The sequence below is a fragment of the Trematomus bernacchii genome, unplaced genomic scaffold (genome assembly GCF_902827165.1).
Source record: "Trematomus bernacchii unplaced genomic scaffold, fTreBer1.1, whole genome shotgun sequence".
Classification (NCBI taxonomy): domain Eukaryota; kingdom Metazoa; phylum Chordata; class Actinopteri; order Perciformes; family Nototheniidae; genus Trematomus; species Trematomus bernacchii.
In genome coordinates, this window is record NW_022987567.1 from 3,755,805 (window position 1) to 3,783,399 (window position 27,595).

General features: G+C 40.3%; 2 protein-coding genes across 2 annotated transcripts in view; one reads left to right on the forward strand and one right to left on the reverse strand.

Annotated features, from left to right (window-relative positions):
• ssna1 (Sjogren syndrome nuclear autoantigen 1) lies at positions 1–2,622 on the forward strand. The gene is made up of 3 exons (XM_034125898.1): positions 1–316; positions 1,144–1,343; positions 2,380–2,622. Exons 1-3 carry the CDS (start codon positions 265–267, stop codon positions 2,470–2,472), a joined length of 345 nt encoding a protein of 114 aa, XP_033981789.1. The 5' UTR covers positions 1–264; the 3' UTR covers positions 2,473–2,622.
• An 80-nt stretch (positions 2,623–2,702) lies between these two features.
• The window catches only part of tprn (taperin), a 28,475-nt gene continuing 3,582 nt past the window's right edge, over positions 2,703–27,595 (reverse strand). Inside the window, exons 2-4 of the mRNA XM_034125839.1 lie at positions 9,372–9,579; positions 7,036–7,160; positions 2,703–6,373 (exon numbers count right to left, since the gene is read on the reverse strand). Coding sequence (XP_033981730.1) covers positions 6,311–6,373; positions 7,036–7,160; positions 9,372–9,579 — 396 coding nt within the window. The 3' untranslated portion in view covers positions 2,703–6,310. The remainder of the gene's footprint in view (positions 6,374–7,035; positions 7,161–9,371; positions 9,580–27,595) is intronic.

Genomic DNA, 27,595 nt, shown 5'->3' on the forward strand with positions numbered 1-27,595 from the left:
GAAGAAGAAGAACTGCCGGGTACTTCAGTTGTCCGGGAAACCCGCCTCGTAACCGCTCTTAACCCGCCTTTGAACGCTTTTCTGCGGATAGGCGCTTTTTCTATGCGGATACATGTGTGAACCCGGGCGGATTTAACTCAGCGAAACATATGATAACCTTTGGGACACGAGAAATAACATATAAAGTGTTTAACATTAGCATAATAAGCGGTGTGTAGCCGCGGTTGAAGCTTATAGTCAGGCGGACTTCAGCTGAAATCCAACATGAGCCAACAAGCTGCGGCTCTGCAGAACTACAACAATGAACTGGTCAAGTGTAAGTGACTTATTCATCTTTTTAATAACTCTAAATACTTATGTGTGGGATATTAACACTAGTCGTTTTTGAAACAACGTGATGCTGGTGACAGTTTTGACGTTGTGCAGAATTCGGAAATGCATCCCAGAGCAGGTTTCACATGTAAATGTCACTTTAGGTCCAAAGAACTCACTTTGTAGTTTCACACGTGTTCAGCTTTCTCTTCTCCTTGAACTGTTCTTGAAGCTTCTTTGACTGGATAGTGCTGTCCAATCTGATTAACCGTTCCAGATTATGTTATCCATGACCTGGAGATCACCCTTTAACCTCTTGCAGGCCCAATTGTGCAACTCAGGTGTAACAGCTATAATATGTATGACCTGGAGCCGGTTTGACTAATGTGTTGATCACCCACAGAAAAACCAAATGTGTTTTTAGTTGAGAAAAACTCATGACTGAAGTAAAACGGGCCACCTGTCAGATGCTGGTTGCAAAACACCAGGCATGTTACACACTTTCTGATTGGTTCAAATCTTGCCTTGTTATGCATTGAATATAATATGAGATATCAATAAAATATGTAATTTAACGTGATTCAAACAGGGGACATCCGTTAACTTAATGATATAAAATGGGTAAATAAAGGAAAAACACTCAAGGTAACTCTTAAAGAAAAAGAAAACATTGAATCCATATTATTGATGAACCTGCTACTATATAATAAACCATTATTCTAAAAATCTTTGTGTGATTTAGCATTACAAATCTCATAATCATGCAGGATGGTTTGTCACTAAGCTGATCCAGTGAGTCTGGTGTAATAACCCTGTGTTTGTCTCCGTCAGGTATGGAGGACCTGTGCTCCAAGCGGGAGGAGTTGAACCGTCAGATCACGCAGGAGGAGGAGGAGAAGGATCGTCTGCAGCACGACGTCCGCGTCCTCACAGAGAAGCTGAGCCGAATCAACGAGAGCCTGGCTCACAGACTCGCCGCACGCGCCAACTTCGACCAGACCATCGCAGAGACCCAGGCTGCGTACACCAAGGTGTGTGTGGGGACCATAGACTCTATCGTGGTGACTGATCTACATACGTTTCTTGTTGAGCAGCACTGAACATGCAGAAACATTCATTATGTCAATATCTATATATTTGTTTTTAAGATAGACAAATATATTAGTTCTTTTAGCTACTTGTGTCCATGAAATGTGTAATTGATAAGTAATAATTGACCAAAACATTGTTATAAAAGGTTGATATTCCCTTGGGTTTTACCTTTTCTTCTAGCTCAGTCTTTAAAAAATTCACATTTGAAGTTGAAGGGAAATATGTTCTTTAAAGACGAATCGTCAGGGTTTTTTTTCCACTTCATAGAAAAACCAGTCCCCAAAGTATGCGTTTGGTTATATCAGAAATTAAATAAATACTTTCATACAGTATAATGCACATCTGTGGAGCTTGTCTTGTCGGTTTTAGAGCTGTAATGAGAGATGATAAATTGATGATTTAATCATAAACAATCATCAAATAAATGAGTTTTACAATTAATAAATTATAAAGAAAAACGATGCAAGTCATTTTAAAGCAACAATCCCACATACTTGCTGTTTTCAGCCTTCCAAATATGGACATTTTCTGCTTATCCATGTTTCCTTTTATTGTAAATTGAATATTTTGGTAATTTAGCTTTAGCAAATACAACGTACTGTCAATCTGAGTCCCCCAATCTGGGAAACAATTAAAGTCTAAACATAATATCTGGGGCTTCCATAGGAACCCTCACAATGTTCACATGTTTATTGCTAACAGGCTTATGGACCGACTGCTGTCTTTCAGGACGGTCTTTTTTTTTCTTTCCGTGACGCACCATGATGTTGTCCTTGTTCAGCAGTTTCATCTCCCCACTTACTGACGCTGACCTCCCTGCGCTCTCCCACTAATCACTGCAAAGAAACACAGAGCTGCTCTTATTAAAGAACAACAAGCAGTGCCTGGGCCCCTTCTTAATGACTCTTACAGTATATACACCACACTACCTGTACGTATCTACAGTATATTTAATGTTCTTTCTTCCCCCTATAGATCTTGGAGAGCTCCCACTCTCTCCTGAGCGTCCTGAAGCAGGAGACAGGAAACCTGAGTAAAGCCACAGAGCCTCGGAGGAAGGATCACTAGTGGCCGGGAAAGGTCAACAAACTCTCTTTAGGACCACAACAGCAACACTTGACTCTGCACTTTTAACTTTATACCCCTCTTTGGACCCTTCATGAAACATCAAATTGATTTATTGTCGTACTTATTCTAATAAATGTTTCTTATCACTCCCATGACTCTTCCTTATTGGCAAAACCCAACTCACGATTAGTAGCAAATATGTTGTTCCCCAGGAAGGAAAAGGACACGTATTTACATTTGTTCAAGTATTCTATTTATTGAGCTTTCATTTGTACAAGTATGACATCACTTTTTTGTTTTATTTGCCCAAATCGTTGACAATAATTACAGTAAGCACATCTGCTGCGATGGAGATTTACAGACGAGGGGGGAAAAGTAAAGTAAACGAGAAGATGGAGAAGCTTCTACCACAGAGGCGCTACAACCAACTGCTCAGGAGGCAGATAGCAAACACATGTACACTTCAGAAGTTCCAATAGTGGTCAAAAGAAAAAGTCCTCGCCGGGATTATTTTAGACGATCAGTGGGGATTCCCAAAATTCACTCTGCCTCTTTTGGTCCTTCAGTCCAAGGAAAGTTTCCCACAATAAGTGGACGTCCTCTTCTGGGTGTTGGACATTGAAGGCAGCAGTCAGCACAGATGCATCCACAGGTGTGTTGTCATGTGACTGTTAGCACCACAGCATGTCCAAGTGAGGCCAAATTCAATGTTAAGAACCATACCAGTGTGTTTACAGATCATGTGACCACTTTGGCTGATTGTGTTTCCTCCCTTGATTCAAGCAGCCATTGGTTTCCATTCATTTCCTCATGGTATGAAAATGTAATATTAGACTTCTGAGTTGTGGAATCCATCAACCAGAACATCAAGTCTGCATTGAGTTTTGACAGTTACACGTAAGTGACCCTACATTATAAGGTCTGCTGACCAGCTGTTGCTGATAGTGCCCAAGACCAGGCTCAAAACCAGAGGGCACCGAGCCTTCGCAGCAGCTGGCCCGAGGCTCTGGAACACTCGGCCCAGACCCTAGGGGTTTTTAAATCTACTCTTAAGACACACTTCTTCTCCCTGGCCTTCTAGTCAAAGCGGAGCACGACTCCTGACTTTTCCCTGTGTTTTATTTATTGTCTTTTATTGTGATTATAGAAATGTGTTTTTATGTGATTGTAGTTATTACATGTACAGCACTTTGGCCCGACCAAAAATCGCTTTTAAATGTGCTTTATAAATAAACCTTGATTTGATTTTGATTTGATTATGCTAATGAATGATAGTAATGTAGTTTAAGGGCAGGATATTGAACGTTAACATAATTTTGTGAGGGATTGGAATATGTCTTTGGCATTGAGTAAAGAGAACAGAATGCTTATTCAGATTCCTCATCTTGTTTCAAGATCATTTGTTATTCTTGCATGCCCAAGGGCGAAAGAAAATGGAGAACATTCTTGATGAATGGAAGTAAATGGAAGCCACGTTTCACAACAGCGAAACTATATCAAAACACTTTTTTACAAACTCAAAAAACTTGAGTTTGAAACCTTGCTTTTAAAAATACTTGCCCAAAACAGAGACAATGCTCACCTTTACAAGTTAAGAGACAGTTGTTTATGAGGCAGTGTCTTTAATCTGATGTTTTGATATAGTCACCTTTTGTTGAACACGGCCCGTTTACTTTAACTCATCAAGATTTATTCCAGTTTTGGACTTTTGTCATCAAGAATTCAATTTTACACAAGTTGATATTTTGTTGGTCATTATGGGGGTATACCTTTTAAGCTTCTAGTAGATTTTCATACCGTATAAAATAGAGTGGAAATCAATGGACATCTTTTTCGGTTAAAAAATACATTCAAACTCTTAAACCACAGTCGTACGGTTTGCTCAATAGATGGAGTACAGTATATGGGATTTGTAATAAAATGGGCTAAAACTTGCAAAACACTGGTATGGTCTTTGAATGATCAGCTCAACTGACCAAAAAACAGATTTTGGGTTCATTTTAGGCCAAACATGAGGCCCTCACCTGTGTGGAACGCTACAGTTTGTGGTCCGAGAGACAAGGACGACAATCATAAGACTTGATGTTGCAAGGCTGCGGCAAACAGAGTAAAAAGAGTGGTCATGGCATTCATCGGCAGTGCATTCATCGCATCCAATTGAAGAGTTATATTCCAATTCTATTCTAAAAATGTTTTCTGCCTTACCCATGTCCTGTATCTGACATACAATCACTGGGTGCAGAATAACAGGTGTAAAAAGTGGCTTTTGTTTGGAAACAAAACTCTTCAACTAGACTTCTTTTAAGTGCACATATCCTCTGTCGCCTTCTCATGAGGTGCAAAACAAGGCTAAAAGCAAGACAGTGCAAAGACATTAAACATCCAAGACTCCAGACAAAACATAGAATTCCTACAATTCCTCCGACAAAGACGAAACGTCTCCTAACAGCACAAACCTTCGAGGACTGAACAAATGTCATCTGATTGGAGAAATGAAAGAAAAAGAGAGTAAGAAATAAATCTTATGAAAACTGTACAACAATACTGGCCGAGGGACGGGAGCAGAACGAATGTGAGGCCGTTACAGCAACACTTTAATCACTTGGCATTATGCGTTAAAAAAATCTGGAAACATGGTGCATTCTTATATATAAAAAACAATCTTAATTAAAAAAAATCATTTCATATCCTTTCAAAAACACACTCGCTCTCACAAACATGATCATAAGGACCGATTTCTTCCTCCGTGGAATGTGAAAGTACATGAGGTCCGACTGGAAAACAACAAAAAAAACGTCCGTCCGCACCGGCAGATATCTTTACAAAAGTGGTTTTGTACATGAGCAGGTCTCTGACATGCAAACTTCAACTGTAAGCGGGGAATAAATACACGAGAAGCCAGGATAAAAAGTTGGCCAACAGCTTTTTTTAAACGGGACGCAGACACCTTGATATACGGAAACATTCTACAGTATGATGATCTTGATTTCGTCAACGGACGTACAGACATTATTGGCCAAGGTCACTTTTTTTCAAGCGTGTAATCATGGGGTGCATAATTCCCCTTCCTCGTCACGAATGGGGGAAAATGTGTTGAAGTTTGCTTGCTGTTAAGACTCTTCTGCTGCAGCTTCAATACAGCATAGTTTGCCAGAAGACATACAAAAACTAAAAAGGCATACGGAAGCTTTACAGTACAGCCAAGCTTGTTGGCTGAAATCAACACATGCAGGTACAAAAACAAAACAATTGTGGCACCCTTTTGCAATTTTTTTGTGTGTTTTTGTGTGTTTGAGTGTGCCGGCGATCTACACAAGCAGACGCGTCCTCCACGTCCTAAATGACATGTTTCCATGCTAACACTGTTCCCGTGGCGACACCTACATGTGGCCACTGGCGGCCTCCTGTTCTCTGTAAGGAGTATGGTTTTTTTAAGCTCCCAAAAACCCGGAGGCAAACGTTGAAGACTTGGAAGCAGATAATGACAGGAGGGGGGGGGGGGGGGGGGGGGGGGGGGTTTGGAGAGGCCAGTCTAGATAGATTTCAAGCAATTTTCGAGGTTTTGTGAGGGACGATGTGGACAGATCAACCGTCCGGGATCGCAGGGTAAAGACAGTCCAGCTGCTTTGTTTTTTCAATTTGTTTGGTCAGGAGGAAGGTGGGAATCGAAACCTGGCAAATCTGCTCTGATATGCGGTTGATAGCGTAGCATGTGGCGGTTCCGTGGCAGGAAACAGCCGAAAAACTAAATACTGTGTTGCCTGTGAGATCAGGACGATGTGCTTTTAGAGGCTGGTCCCACAGCTGTGATGCTACTGGACAGCTGTTGGTCCGCTGATCAGAAGTAAAGAGCCGGCTCGCTGCTGTAGTCCGACAGAGAGGAGCTGTCTGCGGGGGTCAGCTGAGGAGGAGAGATATCATGTTGTCATTATTTTAAACCTTTTAATATTCCTTTTTTATGGCAATATACTTATAAAACACTCTCTGCTATATAACATGTGCAATATTATTATAATTAATAATAACGTGCAATTACGAATCTGCCACTACGTTTTTTTGCACTACTCAATAGTGCTCGTCACTGTACAGTTTGACATTAATTATTTGACTGTCTATGTTTCTTTAATTGCTCTTTTCACTGCACTGATAGTGGACAGTTGTATTATTATGCTGCTGTGTTTATTGTATTTTTGTAACTCTGGCACAACAATTTCCTTCGGGATAAATAAAGTCCTATCTTATCTTATCTCTTATCTTACATAGAAATTGATTTAAGTGGTCGTCTTACAATATACTATTCTATTAACCATGGGAAGTTTATAACTGTGTTCACTCAGAGACATTTTAAAATGTTAAGTGAGATACAGTTTATTTAGTCAGAGGCTTTGAGTTTTGTGTGTTTTTAATTCTGGAAGTTCAACCTCAGAACTTAATATAAGATTACCTGTAAAATGATTAAAAGGCCAAAATAGAGACAGACCCTTAAGGAGGAAAATGCCCCCAGTAAAACACATATTCTATTGTCTTAATGATTAAATTGTTATATTGAAACCCCTCTCTCACCATCACTTCCTCCGTCATCTGAGTCGTCTGGGAGCCGTTCTCCTCCTGGTAAACACTGTCCTCATGTTTGTGCTCCTGCCAGGCGCTGAAGTCCACAGAGTGCTTGGGAATGTAGCTCGAAAGGTCTGCACACAACAATAAGACATGATGTGTTACTGACAAGTTGTTGTTGCCTCTGTTAAACCTTCATTTATATTAATGTGTTGGAGAAATGACCATTTAATGAGATATTTTTGAGTCATTTTTGACGGATAGAGAATGAAAATGGAAACAGAAATAGCTCTGAAACTGTATTACACACTTTTTATTAAATGCTGTTCACACTTTGTCCAGTAGAGGTCTCTGTCATCATATCTGATGTTGTGTGTCTGTTACTCAGGGTATATGCAGGAATCCTGAAGTCAAATGTAATACCTTTTAAGACCTTTTTTAAGACCCTTTCCATACATTTTAAGACCTCATCGCCACTTTGAGATCTAACCGGTTACATTGGCGACACACTTTACCTCACATTTACTATATACAGTATTGGTTGTCCTTCCTCCTTATCTTCCAACCATTTGGACGCAGACTTGCATTTCCCCATAACGATGTTGTTTAACAACCGGCGTAAACGGACTTTCGCGCGCTATCAAGCACTGAGTGTGCGATGATGTCCTGTTTAGGTGACGTCAAATCCAACGGGATGCCATAAATAAACTACACAGAATCACACTACACACCTACGCAATGATTACATTCAGGCAAACTGTAGAATACAACCTCTTTGGACAATTTATATACTTATTGAAAACAAGCTACAAAATGTAATACCTTGGAAAATGCCGTTTAATACTTTTTGATAGCCTTAATTTCCGCTAAATTGATTTATCAACTTTGAATACTTTTTAAGACCCCGCGGACACCCTGCTTACTCTTTCACCAGGAGGGGAGGGATGCTTCTTTAATAAAGAAGCAGTGTCCTCATCAGACTACTTCCTGTTTCCCTGTTTCTATTACTCAGAAGCAAACATTTATTTCACAACATGTCCTTATAACACCTTTACAATGCAGGTGCTAAGGGACGGGCTGCTTCATGTAAACTCACTACAAATACTATAATAAAGTCAAACAGTATCCGTATTTACTTATTGCAAGATCCAACATATCTATCATCAAACCATTTAGGAGTGGTGTCATTTAAGTTTCCAATGCTATCTTTTTATTTGGTCATTATTGGCCGTAACTGGTAGTTAGGGGGTAAATAATAAATCTTGATTTCATCCCTCATAAAACTGAAGTGACTTATTGGTTGTTTGTCTGGTGTCCCCAACTGACCTTCTATCATATTACTATTATTATTATTATGTCTCTGGGTCATAATAAAAGTACAATCTAATGTTGTTTTGCTGCACATTTCTCCTTCAGATGTTGTTGATCGTGCCGTCTATGGTTATTTTGGTTCTTCTTTATCTATTTTTACCACTGTATAAAATGGTCCTATCCATATTTTGTCTTGCTAGTGCTTCTGATTATCTATTTCCTAACTACTACATCCTCAAAGGAGGTAATGTTTTTAGCTTGTTTCTCAGCGGGATTATGGAAAAAACACTGGCCTGATTTTCACGAAACTTGGGCATTAGCCTAGAAATAACCTATAACATTACGGAGCCTATACAAATCACGATGCAGATAGTCAATTATTCGTCCTTTTCATTAACATTGCGAGATATGCCGTTTGGTCTTGGTGGAGGTTTGAGCTCTCCGAGTGCCCCTTCTGTCTTAGTTGTTTTTACTTGATCTAATCTGTCCCAGAAAAAAAATGTTTTAAACACAATTTGTATATTTATACCCATAGAAAGATGAAAGCTGGTGAGATGTCAACAAGGGAAAGGATTCATCCTCTGAGGAGCATGAATGTGCTTAAATGTAATAACAATGATGCCAGCAAATGTAGAAGTTTGTGTATAACAAGTAGAACTTTCAGAGAGTTACCAGTTAAAACTTGTTATAGGGTTCACCCTCTGTGGACCATGACAATCAGCAGGGACATTAAAGAGTCACTTAGCCATGAGACTTCAAGATACATTGTTGTGGACTAGCTTTAGACAACTAGAATATAGAAATAGAGAGTTTTGCTTCAGAGGTATATTGAGAGTTCTGCCAAATTCATTAGGGATCATCCTATGGGGACCATGAATATTTCTATTCGCAGGGAATTTCCCAGCAACTTGTCCCAAAGCTGTGGTGAAGTGTTGGACAGAAGATAGACATTTTTATTCTGCTAAAACTGGACATCTAACCTGCATGTCTACCACAAAAACATCAAATGACCCAAGCATTTCATTTGTTCTCACCATTACTGTTGTTGGTGTGCGTTGGGGAGATGGAGAAGCTGGGTCGGGGGATGTGGATGCGTCCCACCATGCTCGGCTGCTCGTCAGACACCTTCTCATCGTGCATCTCGTCCTCATCCTCGTCCTCGTCCCCACTGTCCCATGCGCCGTTCTCCGACGGATACTCATACGTACTCTGGAGACTCGACTCATTGAATGAGATCTTGAGCTGCAGAAGACACAATCAGAGAAAGGAGAATTAGCGATTATCTATCAAAGTCAACACCACTTTGATTTGGCAATATTCTTTTTTTGTAGTGATAAAGGTTTTGTCCTAATGATGAAAATCAACATTGAGAGAAACAAATACAAATAGGTTAATAACATATTTTTTTGTTGGAGACACATGGCGACACTAATATCCCCTGCCCCATTTTATTTTCTCTTCATTGGCACCTTGATAAAGAAAATAAAAACTGTGACTGGCACAACTAAACTTTGGCTGGTGCCTTTTCATGATGTGGAGCGAGTATTTCATTTTCTCTTAAAATGTAGTTGGCTGAAAATAACAAAATGAGACAATAAGGTTCAGTTTTTCCTGATGAGAAAAACTGTTTTCACTAAATTATTATCCCCCCCCAAACTTTGGTTAGTTTCCACAGGGCCGAACACCAATGCAATCCTCAAACTTGGTATAGTGACCTTAAAATTAACATTTAAATTATTTGTCTGAAAAAAACGTTGCCCTATTATTCTTTTTGGAATTTTCTATTTCCTGTATTGTGTAAAAATAGGGTTTTGTCTCAAAGTTCACGCCAGAACTTTATAACATAATGACATCACTATGTTACACTTACGCTTTTATTGGCTAGCATCCAACACATTGTACGTAACAGGCAAAGGGGCGGGACATTTCTAAGAGGTTGACCAATCACAACAGAGCCTGCCAGCTAACCAATCAGAGCAGACTGGGCTCTGGTTTCAGACAGAGCGTGAAAAGAGGGCAGTATGAAACAAATAAAGACCTTTTTGAACATTAAAGCATGGCAACATGTCACAGTAAAGGCACAGAATACAATAATGAACCTGAACATGAGCACAATATGTCCTCTTAATTCACCAGCGTTTTCTAGGGCTATCAACAATCTTTTGGTCTTCATCATCAGCTGACATTAGCTCAATTGTACATTCATTAGATAAAACTATGTAAACATATATGTACTCATATAGAAGCACTGTTATCACTTGACTAAAGTTCAATACCCATCTCGTGTGATGACTCCATCCACTGAAGATGTAGGTGAGAACTCCAGGAAGTTGTGATGTGGACTTTTCAAAGAACAGTTTATACAATACAGACATCACTCCTCTGCATTATACAGCGCAGTAAACATTAACAGGTTATGACTTCCTTATTGCTCTGTAATGAAACCATCTATACTGAACTCTATCACATGTCCCAGACTTTTGCTAACGCTGCAGTAACACCAATTTATCTCAACACCAACTATTAGCTCATAACTTATTCAACAGTGTTTTTAAATGAGGTGTTTTGGAGAGCCAGCTGCAGTTTGTTTAGGCTGCATGTTCTGAACTTTACGTGTCCTCTAAAGGACAGGTGGTGGCCTTGCAGGAGCTCAGACCTGTGATTGGTTGTCTTAAGGGGCTCTCTGTAAGACATGTCTGTTTGGCAACGCTTCAGTGGTTTGCAAACATGGCTCCGTGTGGCGAGACGGGCCCTTGCACCGTGTAATCCGACGTGAACATGGCTACTCTGGCACCAGGGACTCTGTGGTTTTAGCCAGTGAGCACGCTGACTGGCAGTTATTCTCAAAGGGGACATCTTTAGAAGAACAATTTGACATGTTTTCCCGAGAAGTTGGTGCACCAATTGACCTTTTTAAGGATCATTTCTGTAACATTCAAAGGGAAGATGGTCCGAAAAAACGTAGATTTTTTTTAGCATCTTTGCTCGATTTTGTTCATTGTTCTTAAAGTCAATGGGTGTTTTTAAAGTTTTTATTTTTTTGGGGGCCTGAAATAAGATCTGTGGCTAATACAAGCTGAAAATATTTTTTACGTTTTACTTTAAAGGGGACCTATCATGCAAAATGCACTTTTGTACGTCTTTTATACATGAATATGTGTCCCCGGTGTTCCAGGGAACTCACCAAGTGTCAGAAAACACAACCCTCTCTATTTTCCTCCATACCCAAATCTCTAAAAAAGGGGCTGCAACGGATCTGATAAAAACTGATCCAGATTTGAACACTGTCCTGACGTCAGGACGGTGGCGCTACGGCTATTGGGCCAACTCCACCAATCAGGAGGAGACAGCCACGGCCATTGCCGTTCAAAAGCGCTGGAGACGCTGTAGTACATATGCCAGGCCTGTAGGTGGTGCTGTTCTCACAGAATCTGCCCAGAGCTAGAAATTGTCAAATTGAGCAAAATGAGGCATGGCTAAAATGCATGATCTGTTTGGTATTTTGAAAAAAAAAAAGTATAAATATGCCTTATATAGGTATGGTCCTACACTATATTAGTCAAATATAGCATGATAGGTCCACTTTAAAAGAATAGCAAATACCCCTATCGTGAATTTGTAACCTTTTACGTGCTGGGTAAACATGTGGTTGAATCATTTATTGATTGAAAAGCAGTTCCTAAATTAGACTGCAGAGGTGATTCTAGGACACTAAAGAAAATCACGCCTTCTGAGCTTTGTTGAGTTTAAACATGCACATTAGCAAATATTTACAATCCATCTTAAATGACGCTAAGAAGAAAGGCTTTTCCATAAAAAAGAAAGCGTAGAGAATCATTGTTTGGTCATGCAACTGTGGTGTAGCTTGCCTTTAGCTTTTTACTTCTGGCATTTTTGTTTTAAATGCATAAGTATCAGAAACATGTGTTTGCCAGGGAGCTTATTTTGTGCAATAATCCAAAACCCTATGGAAAAATTCCATTGGCTTTTCGTTAAGGTAACCAGGGCATTGCTAATTTAAAACACACTTCCATTCTGAATCATAAAAATTATTCCATTAATAGACCTCTATTTTACTTGTGTGTGTGATTTCATTTGGTTGTGCAGTCATGGCTCTAGTGGCCCACACAAATCTGATGGATAGTTTCAGAATGACCGCAGATGGTTTCTAATAAGCAAACGCAGCACGACAGCTCATAAAAGCTTTTATTTTTCTCCGCCGAGTTTCCATGGAGATGACAGCCAACACACACACACACACACATACAACAGTGTGTGTGTCCATGTCTTCTCAGCTGATTGCTCTTAACGTATAGTACCTGGCTCCCTCTACTCTGAAGTCCATGATCTAAATCTGCAGTAATCTCCATCACAAGGCCACAGCCAGCAACAGCTCCTCCGACTCTACACCAGTCAGGGTTCACCTTAAAGCCGCAATTTAAAGGTCACCTATTATGCAAAATCCACTTTTTCATGTCTTTTATAAATCAACATGTGTCCCCTCTGTGTAAAGAGATTCTGAAAGTTTCAGGAAAAAAGATTCTCTCTCTTTTTGTCCTGATCCATTTATATAAAAACCTGTCTGAAAATGACCTGATCAGATTTTGGCCACTTTATGATGTCATAACGATTTTTTGGCTTGTGTAACCATTAGCCAATCACCAACCAAGGAAACCCCCCCCAACCTTATCACCTGAATCTCCTCCTAGAGCACCATTGTGTTCTTTTTAACCAAATCTCTCTCAGAGGGGCGTGGGGAGGGGCTCCTTATTTTCATCTAAAGTAACAGACAGAGAATCAGCACTTTTGAAACAGGGCTGAAACAGAGGGGATTATGGGATGCTGCAATGATCTGTTTGGTGTTTGGAGCCAAACACTTCAGAGACATGTTTTGTATATATCTGAGACCTCAAATATATTGATGAAAAACAGTATAATAGGGGACCTTTAAAAAGGACATGCTTGTTTCCGTATCCTTTCTGACTTTCTAAATGGTCAAACGGTTCATGGGGAAATGGTTCTTTCATCATATTATGTGGGTCAGTGAGTCGACATGTCAGAAAGATGTCAGTACACATGGAAGCACAATACTTCTTACTCAATAACCTGGGAATTTAACACATTTCCTTGTCCTTCTGAAGTCTTTCAAAGTGGCTCAAGATACAGACTGTACCACTCAAGTCTCATTATCTGGTATCTAAGGCAAAGTATATTATTGGATTTGTTTAATATTGGTTTTATATTGATTTCACACATTCAAATGAACTGAATGGGGTTCAAATACTTTACGACAAGCACATTATAAATGATACACAATACAATAAACTTCCATCTATTTAAAAAAAGAAAGGAAGTGTTTTGACCATATTGAATGTACAGATTCAAAAGTGAGGGGTTTAGAGATGAAGGTCTGGAGTCAGTTGATAAAATACCAGCGCCTATAGATTATAGACAAGGATCTCTTCATTGAATAGAAAAAACGACCCAATGACATAGTCAACAACTCAAATAGATCTAAGCATGTGGCCATAGTGGTTTTCCACCAAGGGTTATACCAGGCTATTTCATCACTATGAAGGCATTATAATTGTTCAAAAACGGATCAGAAGCCAAGGCATTTTCTTGTCGTATGAAAGAGAAATCGATTCCCAAGGATTAGGGTCTATAGACTGAAGACGAGTGTCTATATTCAGAGGACCTACAGCTTAAAGACGGGGGTCTTGAAATGATGGACTAAATTAATCCAAGAGACACTTTCGGGGGCCAGCTATTTTTATATATATATAGAAGTTGTTGACCGGGGGGGGGGGGGGGGGGGGGGGGGGGGTTGCTAGTGGAGCACGCTCATGTACTGTCAACTCGCCGGAGCCTCGCAGCGTGACTACTGCGGAGCGCATAAAGCAGACTCTTCACTTCTTCTTCAGGGCAGGGAAGGCTACTGTCCCGCAGCTGCTGCCTCTCTGTTGGACTCCGGTACTGCACATTACTCACGAGACGTTGTAAAAAATATATATTAGTGGGGGGCGAACGCACTAACCACTCCGCCAATGCCACAGTCACCCTCGCCGTGCGGGCCGGGTGAGAATGTCTGACGGGCCGGATGTGGCCCGCGGGCCGCCAGTTGATGGTCACTGGACTAGGGTCTATAGATTCCAAATGAATGTTGGTAGAGTAAAGATCAGATTTACTGATGAGGGTCTGTTTCAGAACGCAGATAATGATATCAGTAATAAGGCTGTGTTGTTTTGCTTTCAAATGGGTCTTCGTGTCATGTCAGGGGGTAAACTACACATCACCAGGAAGGAGCTGCCATCCAAGGAGGAACTTTACACCCACCGATCCACGAAGAAGGAATTATGAGGGGGTTTTTGTATGCCTTGATTTCTTGTTACATATTTAATAAGCTTTATGTGAGCCAGAGATCCAAGATTTCCATTTCCAAAGACTGCTGCTCTGTAATTGTTGGGTACATGACAATGAATAACCTGAAACTTGAGGCGGCCATGTGGTGTAGGACGAGGGTTTAGTGAACAGTCTGTAAACCCTGTGAACTAAACAAGGGGCCTTTACAAGAGTAACCTTTCAACCAATTACTCACTAATGTTACCTAATGATAAGTACTACTCCGTGTGGGTTTTCCGGGTTATTACACATGTCACAATGCCTACAAACAGTAGTCATTTTACGTTTCGTCCTCTAGTTTCTCAAGGTTTGGAAAGGAGGTATTTTAAATAAATACCATCGACCTTTTTTGTACGATAACAAAGAAGTCTCGTTATTTGAGAAGATGGAGTAGAAATAAATGCGATGATTTGAGAAAGGAAATCATCAAAGTTCCCTCCAATGAAACTAAATTCACTTTTAGTTTTCATTACAAAATATTCCAGATGTAGGTTTCTTTCAATACTGGCCAAACTATGAGTAGCAATTCCTGCCAGATCTCACTCTCCAGTCACTGGATTGTCAACAAAACAGCCAGACTAGCTTCCCACATAGATATGCAGCCATAGTAACAGATACAGGCTTTGACACTATATGTTACCATCCAAACAACGAGCCTTCAGTCCCAGTAGTGCTTATTTTTAGCCCCAAAACCTGTGTTGAATCTTACACCACAGAAAAAGCATTTCCTTGCTAAACTGCCATCCTGTCTTAGAGGAAGTATCTGGATGACAGAAGTGAGTCCATCAATAAATCACGCTAGCCGCTGGGCTCGTTTCCTCTTCAACTGTCTTTCACTTTTCCATTTTGTCTCGTCTAGCAGCACTCTTCTCCCAATAGACTCATTTGAAATGCCTTAGTGCATGTCTTAGTGCATGTCCTCTCTCTCAGTTAGCGGCAGCAAGGATCCAACTTATAGAAGGAGAAACAAAAAAAATGGGGTTAATAGAACTGGGATCTTTGTGTATCCCAGCCTGCTGCTTCTCGTGTTTGAGCGTCGGCGGTGGGTCTTTTTCATGTCAGTGATAAAAGCCTGCATCATGGAGGCAGAAGTGATTGGTCTTCTGTCCTCGGGCTGTGGGACGAGCCAACAGGGGCCCGAATCAGGCCCACTGTCCTTCTCATTCACCACAGACCGAACTGCGCCAATGACAGGCCACCGACTGACTCATTATTTGTATCAAAGACTGACTGTGTATCACAGTATTAGAAAATCACAACTTACGGTTGCAAAATGTCTGCCTATGTCTAAGCATTTCATGTTTTTTATTTAGGAGTGATAGCGAAGAGAAACAGGGAATGCAGGTAAAGAGATTTTGGAAATGAAATGTAGCTTTTATTTTGAAATTGCAATGTCATAATAAAGGAATGTCTTACTTTTGTTTTAAGACGTTTTGTAATCAATAAAGCCCTATTTGAATATCAATTAATTACATTTAAGACTTAGTAATGATCCACATGAAGCCTGAAGGTAAGAAGGACATGAAAGAACTAAGAGAAAAGTGTTCACACTAAATGAAAGAAAGAAAAAAATCCTCTTAACAGTTACACCTTTTAGGAAGCTAGTATAATCATTTCTTATTTGCTTTCTCTAAAAATAGGGGTTTTGGGTAAAGCGCACTTGTTAGGCCTGCGGTTTGCTGCCGAGTCAGAAACTTCTGCAGCAAACCAGACTGAGACATCCGACAGAGGAAGACGCTGAGTTGAGTAAATAACACTGCGTTTCCTTTTAGCTGTTTGCATGTTGTGAATGAGGCACGGGGGAGTCAGACAAAAGGAGAAGTGAGGGAGAGAGGAAGTCAACAGATGAGATTATGTCTCCATGAATGGACCTCGGCCAATAGGCGAACATAGGAGCAGCGCCAGGAATTTTTTCCAGGCCACCCGGCATGGCGTGTCCTCGTTTGGTGAAAAGTGGGTCCTACTGAATGGACACACACACACACATACAAACACACACTCACACACAGATAGCTCCCTGGTCGTGCAGCTGATCGTGTTAGACTCTAAACCTGCAGAGGTATAGTGCCGCTGACACACAATAGCGCAGCTCTTGGTAACAACTGAAGGTGCAGCATCATGTGAGCGTTTGTGAACATGATGTGTGTCTGTCTGACTGGGTGTGTATCTCTTGAAATGTGTTTCTACATTCATCTCAGTGGGGCCAGATGGCTTAGGGCGTTGTGTGGATGGTCATGTTGGTAATGGGCGTGCACCTGCTCATATACAGCATATAGGCAGGGTTAATGGTTGGTCAATTTTTACTTGTCTCTATACAATAACTGTTATTTATTAGCAGCTATCAGTTCCACATTGGTACTGTGCATATGTAACTCTCTCTCTCTCTCTGATATAGAAGGAAGTAAGCCATTCTACATCCGTCAGCATCAAAGAAAAACCCAATGCGTCTAAGACTGAGTTGCCCCGATCACATTTAGTTTTGCCGTAGATACTCATTGCCGATTATTTCGTCCCAAATGTATCATCCCAAAGTCAGTTTAAACAATCAACATCTGACCCTGTTGTCGTCATCTAATGTGTTAATTTGCATAACAACGTACACTTGAAATGACAAGGAAATAATTGATTGCATTTGGATTCAAATATTTGCTTCAATAGTAAAACAAATAGACCCTGATTTAAAAATACAACAAACATCATGTAAGAAAGAATAGACTCACACAATGTTGCTATCGATTCATCCTTAATTTAGACTATGATTTATAATCTATCTGTGATGCAATACAAATATTAGATTTAAAACTAAATATATCTTGTCCGCTATTTTTGGGTGCCATTTTAAGAGCTTTTGACACATTTTGATGATTATATAGATCATAGAGTGCCCAAAAGACATCCAAACAGTCTGTACCTATGATAAGAGTTCATCTCTAGCCAGGTAGATAATACTAGATCAGCATTACAATGAATCTGCTGAGTGGCTTAGCTGCAGCTGCATTAGCAGGAGGGATAATAAAGCCTACATGTATCCAAACAAAGCACGCGGTGTACCTCTCCACTGTGCTGGTAAATTAGGATAACTAGTCTGAACCGGAGGACCTCATTTTGGGAGGCTTAGTGTGTCGGTGGATGATTAGTGATCAGAAGGAGAGGATGTCACGTTTGAAAAGTCTTCTCTCTTTTGATCCATTTTTTATTTTGACCTACATTTAAGACATGACGGAAACTCTTCTAATGAACTAGCTAAACCATTAGAATACAATTGAGAATCTGACATGTTGGGTACTCACTGTTTGCTTATACTAAGAGAAAATCAGTATCAATTTGATCTCTCTATGATAAAATATGGCCAAGAGGTGTTTTGCCTAGTTTAGCATTAACAGCAGGTGGAAAGTGCTAGAATAGCTTCGTCAGAGATTAACAATTAAGATATTAAAAGGTAGGGTAGGTAAGAATGGAGAAACCAGCTCGAGTGTGCTAGAATTTTAAAGTACGCAGCCGAAAAAGATCTGCCCCTTCCTTCAGACTTCCTTACAGAGCCCCTCCTCCAACACACACGAACGCGCACATGACCAATGAGGGCACGAGATAAGTTTGTGCACGAGATGGAAGGCTGACAGGCAGGTAGGCCATCCAGTTATTTTAGCCGGGCCGGCTCAGATGATTGGTCGTACTTTTCACAGCGCCACGGCTTCGACAGATGACATTTTTTAATGTATTTGTTGTCAAAGCACTTAAGATATTCATTGCTATCGGGATGTTAAGAGCATTCCATGGAATATAACAAAAAGTGTTTCTGAAGGGAATTACCTACCCCACCTTTAAGTCTGGGCCAAAAGTGTCCGAGGCCCTGCCCTTTACCCACAAACAGTCACTCAAAGAGACACTACATCTTAACATGACCACAAAGAAACTTCAAACGACTATAAAGAGAGACAAACAACAAAGAGAGTTGTGCATAGGCAACATCTTATTTTACAACAAACCAGCATGGTAAATACATCTTCATCAATAAAACAAATTCCAAGTCATTGTCGTTTGTCTTCAACCCAGATACAGAGGTGAATGGGATTTCTACTTGGAAAAGTCACAGTCTTAACAGGGACTATTTCTTTGGTAAAACAGACAAAGATGCAATTTCAATGATAATGTGCCATTCAGCAGGAATGTATGAATACTTTTTAAATGTATTATATAGTTATTTCATTCTGAAATGGATTACTGTCACAAAACCCAATTTCCACCAAGATAAATAAAGTATTCTGTTTCTGAACTGCTGATGTTTCCTTTTAAGACCATTTCAGGGCTATTTGCAACCAGTTTTAAAAATTGATAACCAAATAAATGCTTTGGTTTCCGTCAATGGAAACCACTTTTTTAACATAGAACTGAAACCAGACCATGCTGCAGGTGTGTGTGTGTGTGTGTGTGTGTGTGTGTGTGTGTGTGTGTGTGTGTGTGTGTGTGTGTGTGTGTGTGTGTGTGTGTGTTGAGTTGAGTTGCATGCTCACAGGCATCTGTTTTTGAAGGTGAAGCAAATGAAGTGACTTGACTCATCACAAACAGATGAACTTCGATCATTATCAGACTGACGTGCAACTCCATAGTGTCATAATTACGGAACTAAAAATAGCAACCGTTTTCAGTTTCTGCGGACTGGTTGCCTAGTAACCACTTGTTGCTCAGAGGGCATGGTTATAAGTACAGGTGACTCATCTGGTCTATATAGTAGTGGTACAGGAAAGAGTCCTGACACCCAGATTTACAGTTAACTTGTCTCAACGTATCTTTGTAATCGTGCTTTTGGTTCGATTCTTGATATAAAGCTTGAGAGATGTTGTTTTGTTTTATGACATATGACATAAAATATAAAAGAAATACTTTTACATGTGTCATAAAAACGGCAATTGCTATCAAGTGACAAAATAAACGACATCACGCTAAATATTTTAACATTCACTTTAGCAATTGGATTGTCTACGTTGTAATTTTATAAATATAGTATATAAATATATTTTGATTTGATTTTATGTTCTAGTCATGTAAATGTGGTTTCTAGGAAATATATATAAAGAATTGTCAACTATTCTTGGTATTTCTTTAAATAAAACACCCACTTTCTTCCTACTAAAAACACTAGAGGAAATCAAAAAGAAAATTCCTAGTACCAAGAGTAGCAATTAATTAAACAAATTACAAGGAATTAGTTTGAAGATGAAAACTTCAAATATGACATTGAGTATACTTATGAGAATGAATGATGTATCTGTTATGTGTAGACCTATAAGTATTCCCTTTTGTTTTGAAGGCCCTGTTACCATATTATTTATTTAAATCACAAATATATAAAAATAGGAAATCAAAAAAATAAGAATATGGGTTTAGCCAATGTTATTTAAATAATTAGCTTTCGTTGGTGTAAAAAAGGACACCTAAAATCTTATTCTTTACAGTTATGAGTAATTTGTGGAATGTATGCATGGATTCAAGCCTACGAGGTCCATCAAATATCAGTCCTTCAGGCTATCAGTGAACAAAAGTGTGTCAGAGAAAGGTCAGTGCACGCTAGCTAAAACCACAGCACACCTACTGAAACCCCTGCAGCGTTAAAGTCAAAAACGTAGCCTACATGCTCTTGTGTAGGTGTTGTTCCTCATCACATGACATAAAATCATTCCAGCGTTTATGTTGAAACGCTTCCAACTATCCATGATCCCACCGCTGATACAACCGTGGAAAACTCATCGAGTGTAGGTGGGGCAAGCGTTGCACACATGTGAAAATCTGTGTTTACACTGCCATGTCTCAAGACTGTGTGAGTCGTAATTGTAATAGTGTGCCCTTTGTAGCCACGTGTGTGTGTTTAAGCCCCTCTGTGTTATCTTATCTGGCCGATAAGAAACCATGTGGGATGAGACACATTTCCAAAACTTGTCAAAGAGCCCCAAAAAAACACATCAGCCTTAGACCAGTGGAGACATTTGAATCCATATTTCATCCCATTTTGCTGATAAGAAGGATCTGGCACAGACTTATATGACACATTGTATATGTAAGGTGATACCGGCAGGGTGGAGATCAGAACATATTAGTAATACACACACGGTCATTGTGTCGAGGGCGTTTAATATGGAAAAACTAGCTTATGGACTGTCAAATAAAAAGGTGTGTCTGAAAGGCCAGTATCAGGACAAAGGATGGGACAGAATCCTACACTGGGTCAGGATCAGGGATATTTCTCTGGTGGATCAAACCTCATTGTTAATATAAGGGTTTGTCCATCTTATCTACAATGTATTAACCTTAAGTGAGTGAAGAAGAGCCAATGGGTGTGTCTAACAATGATCCTAAAAGGGAGGCGTGTGGTGTAGTGGGTTGTGCGTTGATGTTCGGATCAGGGGGTCACAGGTTCAAACCCCACTGCAGTCAGCATGTCGTTGTGTCCCTGGGCAACACACTTTGCTCCTGTGGGGATTGTCCACAGTACTGAGTATGACATGTAATGTAAAAAATCCTTAGTTCAACTGATCATGAAAGGCTGTCAAATGATGGTGTTGGTATCAAATCACAAAAAACGGTATCCATCGGGTTCTAATAACAACATCCTAAACAATAAGATGGCCCAAGGAAGTGAATAAATAAAACATGCTTTGAGACTTTTTCAACCTTGCACTGAAATAACTGACCTTGGCTGGGGCTCATGAAAACATACCAGTCCTCTCTAAAACATAGAGGGCTGTTTGGGTGTCCACCCACAGTAATAGTCATTTAGGTTTACTGATTACAGAACATGGCCGCCAGGAAACCCTTTCAAGCATCTCTACATTTCAAATTTGACACAGATTTTTCGTCAACTGCAAATCCACCAATGACAGAATCTACAACGTCAGCACTGATGTAACAGTGTGTGTGTGTGTGTGAGAGACAGAAACAGTGTGTGTCTGTGTGTGTCCTTATCCTGAAATCCTAATGACAGGATAGAATGGCGACGAGTGGTGTTGCCCTGGCGACAGGCGCCATGGATATGCGACAAAGGGGAAACGGGAGAGTGGAAGTAGAGACAGACAGTCAGAGAGAGAAGACTGTAGGCAGTAAGACAGGCAGAGTGTCATCGTTTGAACAGGAACAAACAAATTATTAAAAGGGCATTAATGATTCAAAAATAGAATTATGATTTACATGCCGCACATCTCACGGCTGGGAAGAGGACTTGTTAAGCACCAACAGTCAAGTACTGTAGAATACACACAGTGTCCATAGAGAGAGTATTTGAATACGATTTACATTGTACACAAAAATAGCACCAGTTACAGCCCTAGACTACTAACAGTATGTGCATTTGTAACCGAGGAGAGAGAACAGGATGAAGTTATCAGGAATAAAGGCTTTGCTAAAGATTATTTTATTAAAAAAAAGGATGTAGCCCTCAGAAAATGGGGTAAAAAACACTATAGCTATAAAAAGTCAGTGGCTTCTACCTGCCTCCGTCATCTACCCACTCTCTTTCCTTTTATAAACTTTAAAAAAGCCCCTTCTGTTAACATCCTCCGCTTTTAGTCTCCTCATCTTCATACTCATGCACTCTGCAAGACACTCTCACACACACATACACACAACGACACACACTCACAAACACACACTGAATTAAACATGACTATGATAGTGGGGCTTTGCTGGCTGAATACTAATTACACTGACTTTGCAGGGCTGCACATGTGCCTGAGGCCTGAGTGTGTGTGTGTGTGTGTGTGTGTGTGTGTGTGTGTGTGTGTGTGTGTGTGTGTGTGTGTGTGTGTGTGTGTGTGTGTGTGTGTGTGTGTGTGTGTGTGTGTCCGTACGGGGGTGTTTATGCAGAAATGAACCATGGTTGTGAGAGTGTGTGTGAGTGTGTGTTCACATCCTGCAGCCACAGAGCCCTCGGAAGAAATGACAAGCTTGTGAAGAGGAAACCGCTCGTGACATCAGTCTAGCACATTTGAAATACAAATGAAAGCAACGTTTTTCAACGTAATCAGAAGAGCCATTTATCGTAAAAGTTGTGTCATTTCTTTGAAGAGTAATGTTGTACATGGACACTAATGACTTGGTTGTTGTCAGATAGTAACTTGGCCCAAAAACAAACAAAAAAACATGTTCTATTTCTTATTGTTGATGTACTTGCATGACTCTTGCCAATTTTGGTTTGAAGGCATGTGGTTGAATGCACTTAGCTTCAGTCGCTTTGGAAAAAAGCTCAATATAAATGGATGAGAGTGTCTTACTGCTCTTACTGGCTTTATTTTCAGTCACAACAGCTCTATTAAACCCACTTTAAAAGGCTCAGATATCAAATGGGCAAAGTTAGAGAGTAGCCGGTGAACATAGGGGGAGTAGATTAAGAGCCACATATCTTTCTCTGGAGTTGGTAGAGACCAAAACAAAGTTGATAGGGACAGTGAATAAACCCTTTTAGTGCTGAAGTCATGATAACGTTTGTACCGTCTGGTGTGGGTTAGGGTATGTGTCTAAAGTTGAATCATACCCTCTAACTAGAATCGCTCTTGCAACTCTTATTAGCACATTAGCTAACTTTGTCAGGTATAGCTGTAAATATGTTGTCAACATCTTATCAGATTGTCCATGCTGCAACCTAGAAAAATGAGCACTCGCAGATAAGGGGTCTAAACTTGACTTACATTCATCATGGAGACAGAAACACGATAACAAATGAAAGTAAATGCTCGATGTGTATATAGGCAACTGTTTGATTACACATGGTAATAAGGTCAATGTTGCGTTTAAGATTGTTGTGCTGCACTAAGTTGAACTGCCATATTCATTAATGCGGTATAAAACTATACATTAACAGAATGCAAATCCAATTTCAAACCTCATAAAACTTTACTTGGTGCCTGATTATGTCGAAAAGATGTAGAATATAGACCCCCCCCTCACTTCTGGATATATGTACAAACGTCTAAATTATCAGGGGAGTTTATTTCTGCTTTCTTATGTCTTTGGAGGGAAACATTTAAGATCTTAAAACAGATTTAGTTGCATGTCTTTATAGCATTAGTCGATCTGCTTTAGGTAAAGACGAGGGACTGCAACTGGAATGAATTGACAACAATTATGAACTCACTAAAAAGAGGGCTAGTTTACTGCTGTCACAGTTACTGTATAAAACGCACTGTCCCAAAGCTATTTTGGAGAAACAACCCAACTTCCACACACTCCTAATCTGAAGCATGTCTCCTGTCTCTTCCCTTCAGCCTCAATAACAAAAGAAAGCACTCGGGGTAGTGGGCCGGTATTTACTTTGTGGGTTGGCTTAGCTTTTCAGGAAGTATGAGGGACTGAGATGGGGAATGTCTGCTCGGTGGTAAATAATTAAACACAATGGACTTTCCCACCTGTAGCCCAGGCGCACAATGTAAATTTAGGAGTGTGCCCTTTCATTGGCCTTCCTGCGTTACACAGAGCTTTGACCTGTTTTAGGTCTGGGTATTTTTAACCTGCTGTATGCATGACATTTAACCTCAAGTGTGTTTCTAAACGCAGATTACGATAATGACCTTCACATGCATGCAGTAGGGGAATGTACTCAATGCTGCAAAAGCAAAATGTTGATGTGGCTGGTGCAGAGGGAGAGAGAGGTAGGCCTTTCTCATAGAGCCCTTTTTAAAGAAATCTTTCTTGTGTACTGTTTTTAAACTGCAGGTTTATTCATTTATTCAATCATGGCCATTGTAGGCTGACACAATTAAAGTAGAGAGGCAGAGGAGGGGGGATTCATACGAGAAGAAATATCCACATTTCCACATTTTAAAGAAAAAAGTAAAACATTTTGAAAATATTCTCTGAGATTAAGACTCAGATATTTTCTGAGATTTGCGAAGTCAAAAGTTTGTGTTGATTTTTTGTGGAAATTGACCATATCTCTTCCCTTTGCATGGTTGGATGAGGTTCATCCAACCATGCAAAGGCGCCGCTGTTCGCCATGTATTACGCCTGCAGCGGTTGATCTAATCAAATGATACTTTGCACTTGCAATAAGGAAATACTCAGGATTTCTTCCCAGAAACACCATATCTAAATAAGACATCTGTACTTTGAAGAGTTGTGCTATGAATTGGGCCTATTCGGATGATAACAATGTACTGATTTGAATGAAGTGATATCTTTTGTACATCAGGAACAATAAAGCAATTTACAGATGAAGGATACCACCGTGTTTCAAACCGTCGCACCTCCTAACTAATGTGTGTCGCCTACCCCGTCTACAAGATGGGTTGTGGGGTGTTGATACAATCTTTCTTCTTCAACCGGTTTCTTGTATTATTTACGTTTGTCTCGTCAATTTACCACCTCAATCGTAGAAATTATCACAGGTTTTTTTTTATACTAAAGTGAGTACTATTGCTCAGTATATTTTAAATAGACATGCTTTCACACCTGTAGTTCGCTTCATTTAGTCCACAAAAAAAACCCAAAACAAGCATTAGGGAACACGCCTGTAACCAGTAACGTGCTGACGTGCACATGTGTTACCATGGTTACTAAATTACCTTGCATAGTATAAACAACACGGACCACGGACTAATTCTGACCAACATACTCCTACTGCCTTATGAGATAGCTTCACGTACCCATTAGCTAGATGGGATGGCCTTCATGGTGCAATAGCACTTAACGGTAAGAAAACACAAATTAAGAGATTGATACAAAACCAAATCCCATAATTCCATTAGACTAAAAGCATCTGAATAATTATCCCTTTCAGTTTAACAATCCTCCACCAAAACTAATCATTATCCTGACAGAATGGTCATCATTACACATAAAAATGCTGCAGCAGTTTAAACAATTACAGTGGTTCGTCTGTGTGAATGAGAACAGTGGAAAAAGACGGCTAAGCTCATAAAATCTCTCCCTCTGGATGTTGTGCTGACAAACACATGGGTCTGTCTCCCTTTTCCCATAATAACCAGTAAGAGGGAGCAGACACTTCAAAAACAAAACCACTCCACCCCCTCCTGGTTGTTGCACTCTTTTGAAGGAGAGTGGCCGTGTCTACCACAAGGACATTTTCAAATTGGTCAAGTCAAGAGAGCCCATTCCAATCAAATCAGACCAAGAGAAGTGAGTCGATCCTGGCCTGTGCATTACACTCGGAAGGCTGAGTCGATTTTATGCAAATTGCGGGAATGATGCGGTACGAGAAGCTGCACTTGACCTACATAACGCTTCCACAATTCTTTCCTCAATAGAGAGGAGGGGATCACAGGAAGCTGGGAGCGAGGGGAAAGGCCTTATTAACCACCACCTCACAGGAATAAAAGCAGTGCACCGTGGGTAGAGGAAATAGACAAACAAAGCAGAGTGGTGCTTGTGGAGCGAGAGTACATGAGACTGTGCTGGATGTGGTCCAGCTTTCAGCAACAGTCTTGAAAGAGTTCAAAAATAAGAACATGCATCAAGAGAGCGTGGATAGAGTGAAATATTTTTGGAAAATGGGGAGGAAGAGTTGATGATCTGCTTTGGTTAAGTTCTCAAGTACTGACGTGCATGTGGAACATTCTTTTACGGCCAAGTTTTCTCATAAAAAATGGTTTGCTGGAAAAAGAAAAGCGGAACAAAAAAAACCCAATCTCCAGAGCAGAACGCTGAGCGGAGGCCATTCTCGGAGGCTGCTCTCACACAGAAGCACACAAATTCCGTACAAATTATACAGGCCAGGCCAAGCCTCGATGCTTTTGTAATTGCCAGTGCAGCCCTGCCCAGAAAAAGAAAAGAAGTAGAAAAAGAAATCTGGTCCTTGATGATGACCGAGAAAGAGTGGACAGACAACAAAAGCAGAACGTGTTTGGTGTGTGAGAGACATGGACAAAAGACAGGATGTGGTCATGTCTTATGGCCACAGTCCCTGGTGTTCTGCAAGCAACACATGCACTAGAACCAGGTCGCATGGGTGAGGCTCGACACAAGTCAGCAGCTGAAATATCCGTCATTATAAAGTCATGATTTGCAGGCGAAACCCGCAGAACTTTGTTTTAAATGCTTGTCACGAACCTAGAGTTTATCCTGCCAAAAAGCAAAGCTCAATTACAAGGAAATGAGGAGAAACTGCTTCACAAACTCCCATTTAAAGCAATTGTGTGACAATAAAAAAGCATTTTGGGTTCGAGTGTTTACCGAGTACTAAGGATGTTTGAGAGGTTTCCAGGCAATATGATAGCTAACAGACTTTCAGTCCTAATACTAAAGCTATCAAGCTAGCACAGCATGTCTCAGTAAAGCCTTTTGATTTGATCAAATAATCCAAAGTAAAAGGTTTCAGTTCAAGACATTTGTGTAAATATAATAACCTAGAGGAATTAAAGAGTACCGTCCAGACCTGCTCAGAAAAAACATTTCATTCATGCATCATTCCATTTGGTCACCGTGTGCACCGTATACAATCTTGAGTTTTGTGCCCGAGTTGTAAGAGGTGTTTGGATATATTTAGAGGGCAGAGGATTACAGCAGTCCAGGAAACAGGACTACAGGCCAACGTCTGAGAGGCGACTGACACACCGGCCTACATTTTAAAGCTGCCAAAAGGCTCGAAATATTTGGCATTAGAGGTGATGTGGTGCTTTTAACTCACACGTTGTGATGTAACTTGTGTTGAAAACATTTCCTCTTTGGCTGACAGAGTATGACATGCTTAGAGGAAGGGCGAGGGATGATATGAGGCTGGACCCTAACCCAGGCTGCTGTGGTTCCCTGCACCAGAAGGACCGGAACTATCGCAATGCTTCAAATATGTTTTTTATTGGGTTGAAAAAGACTGAGATCTTTGGCATTCAATAATTACGTAAACATGCTGAAAATA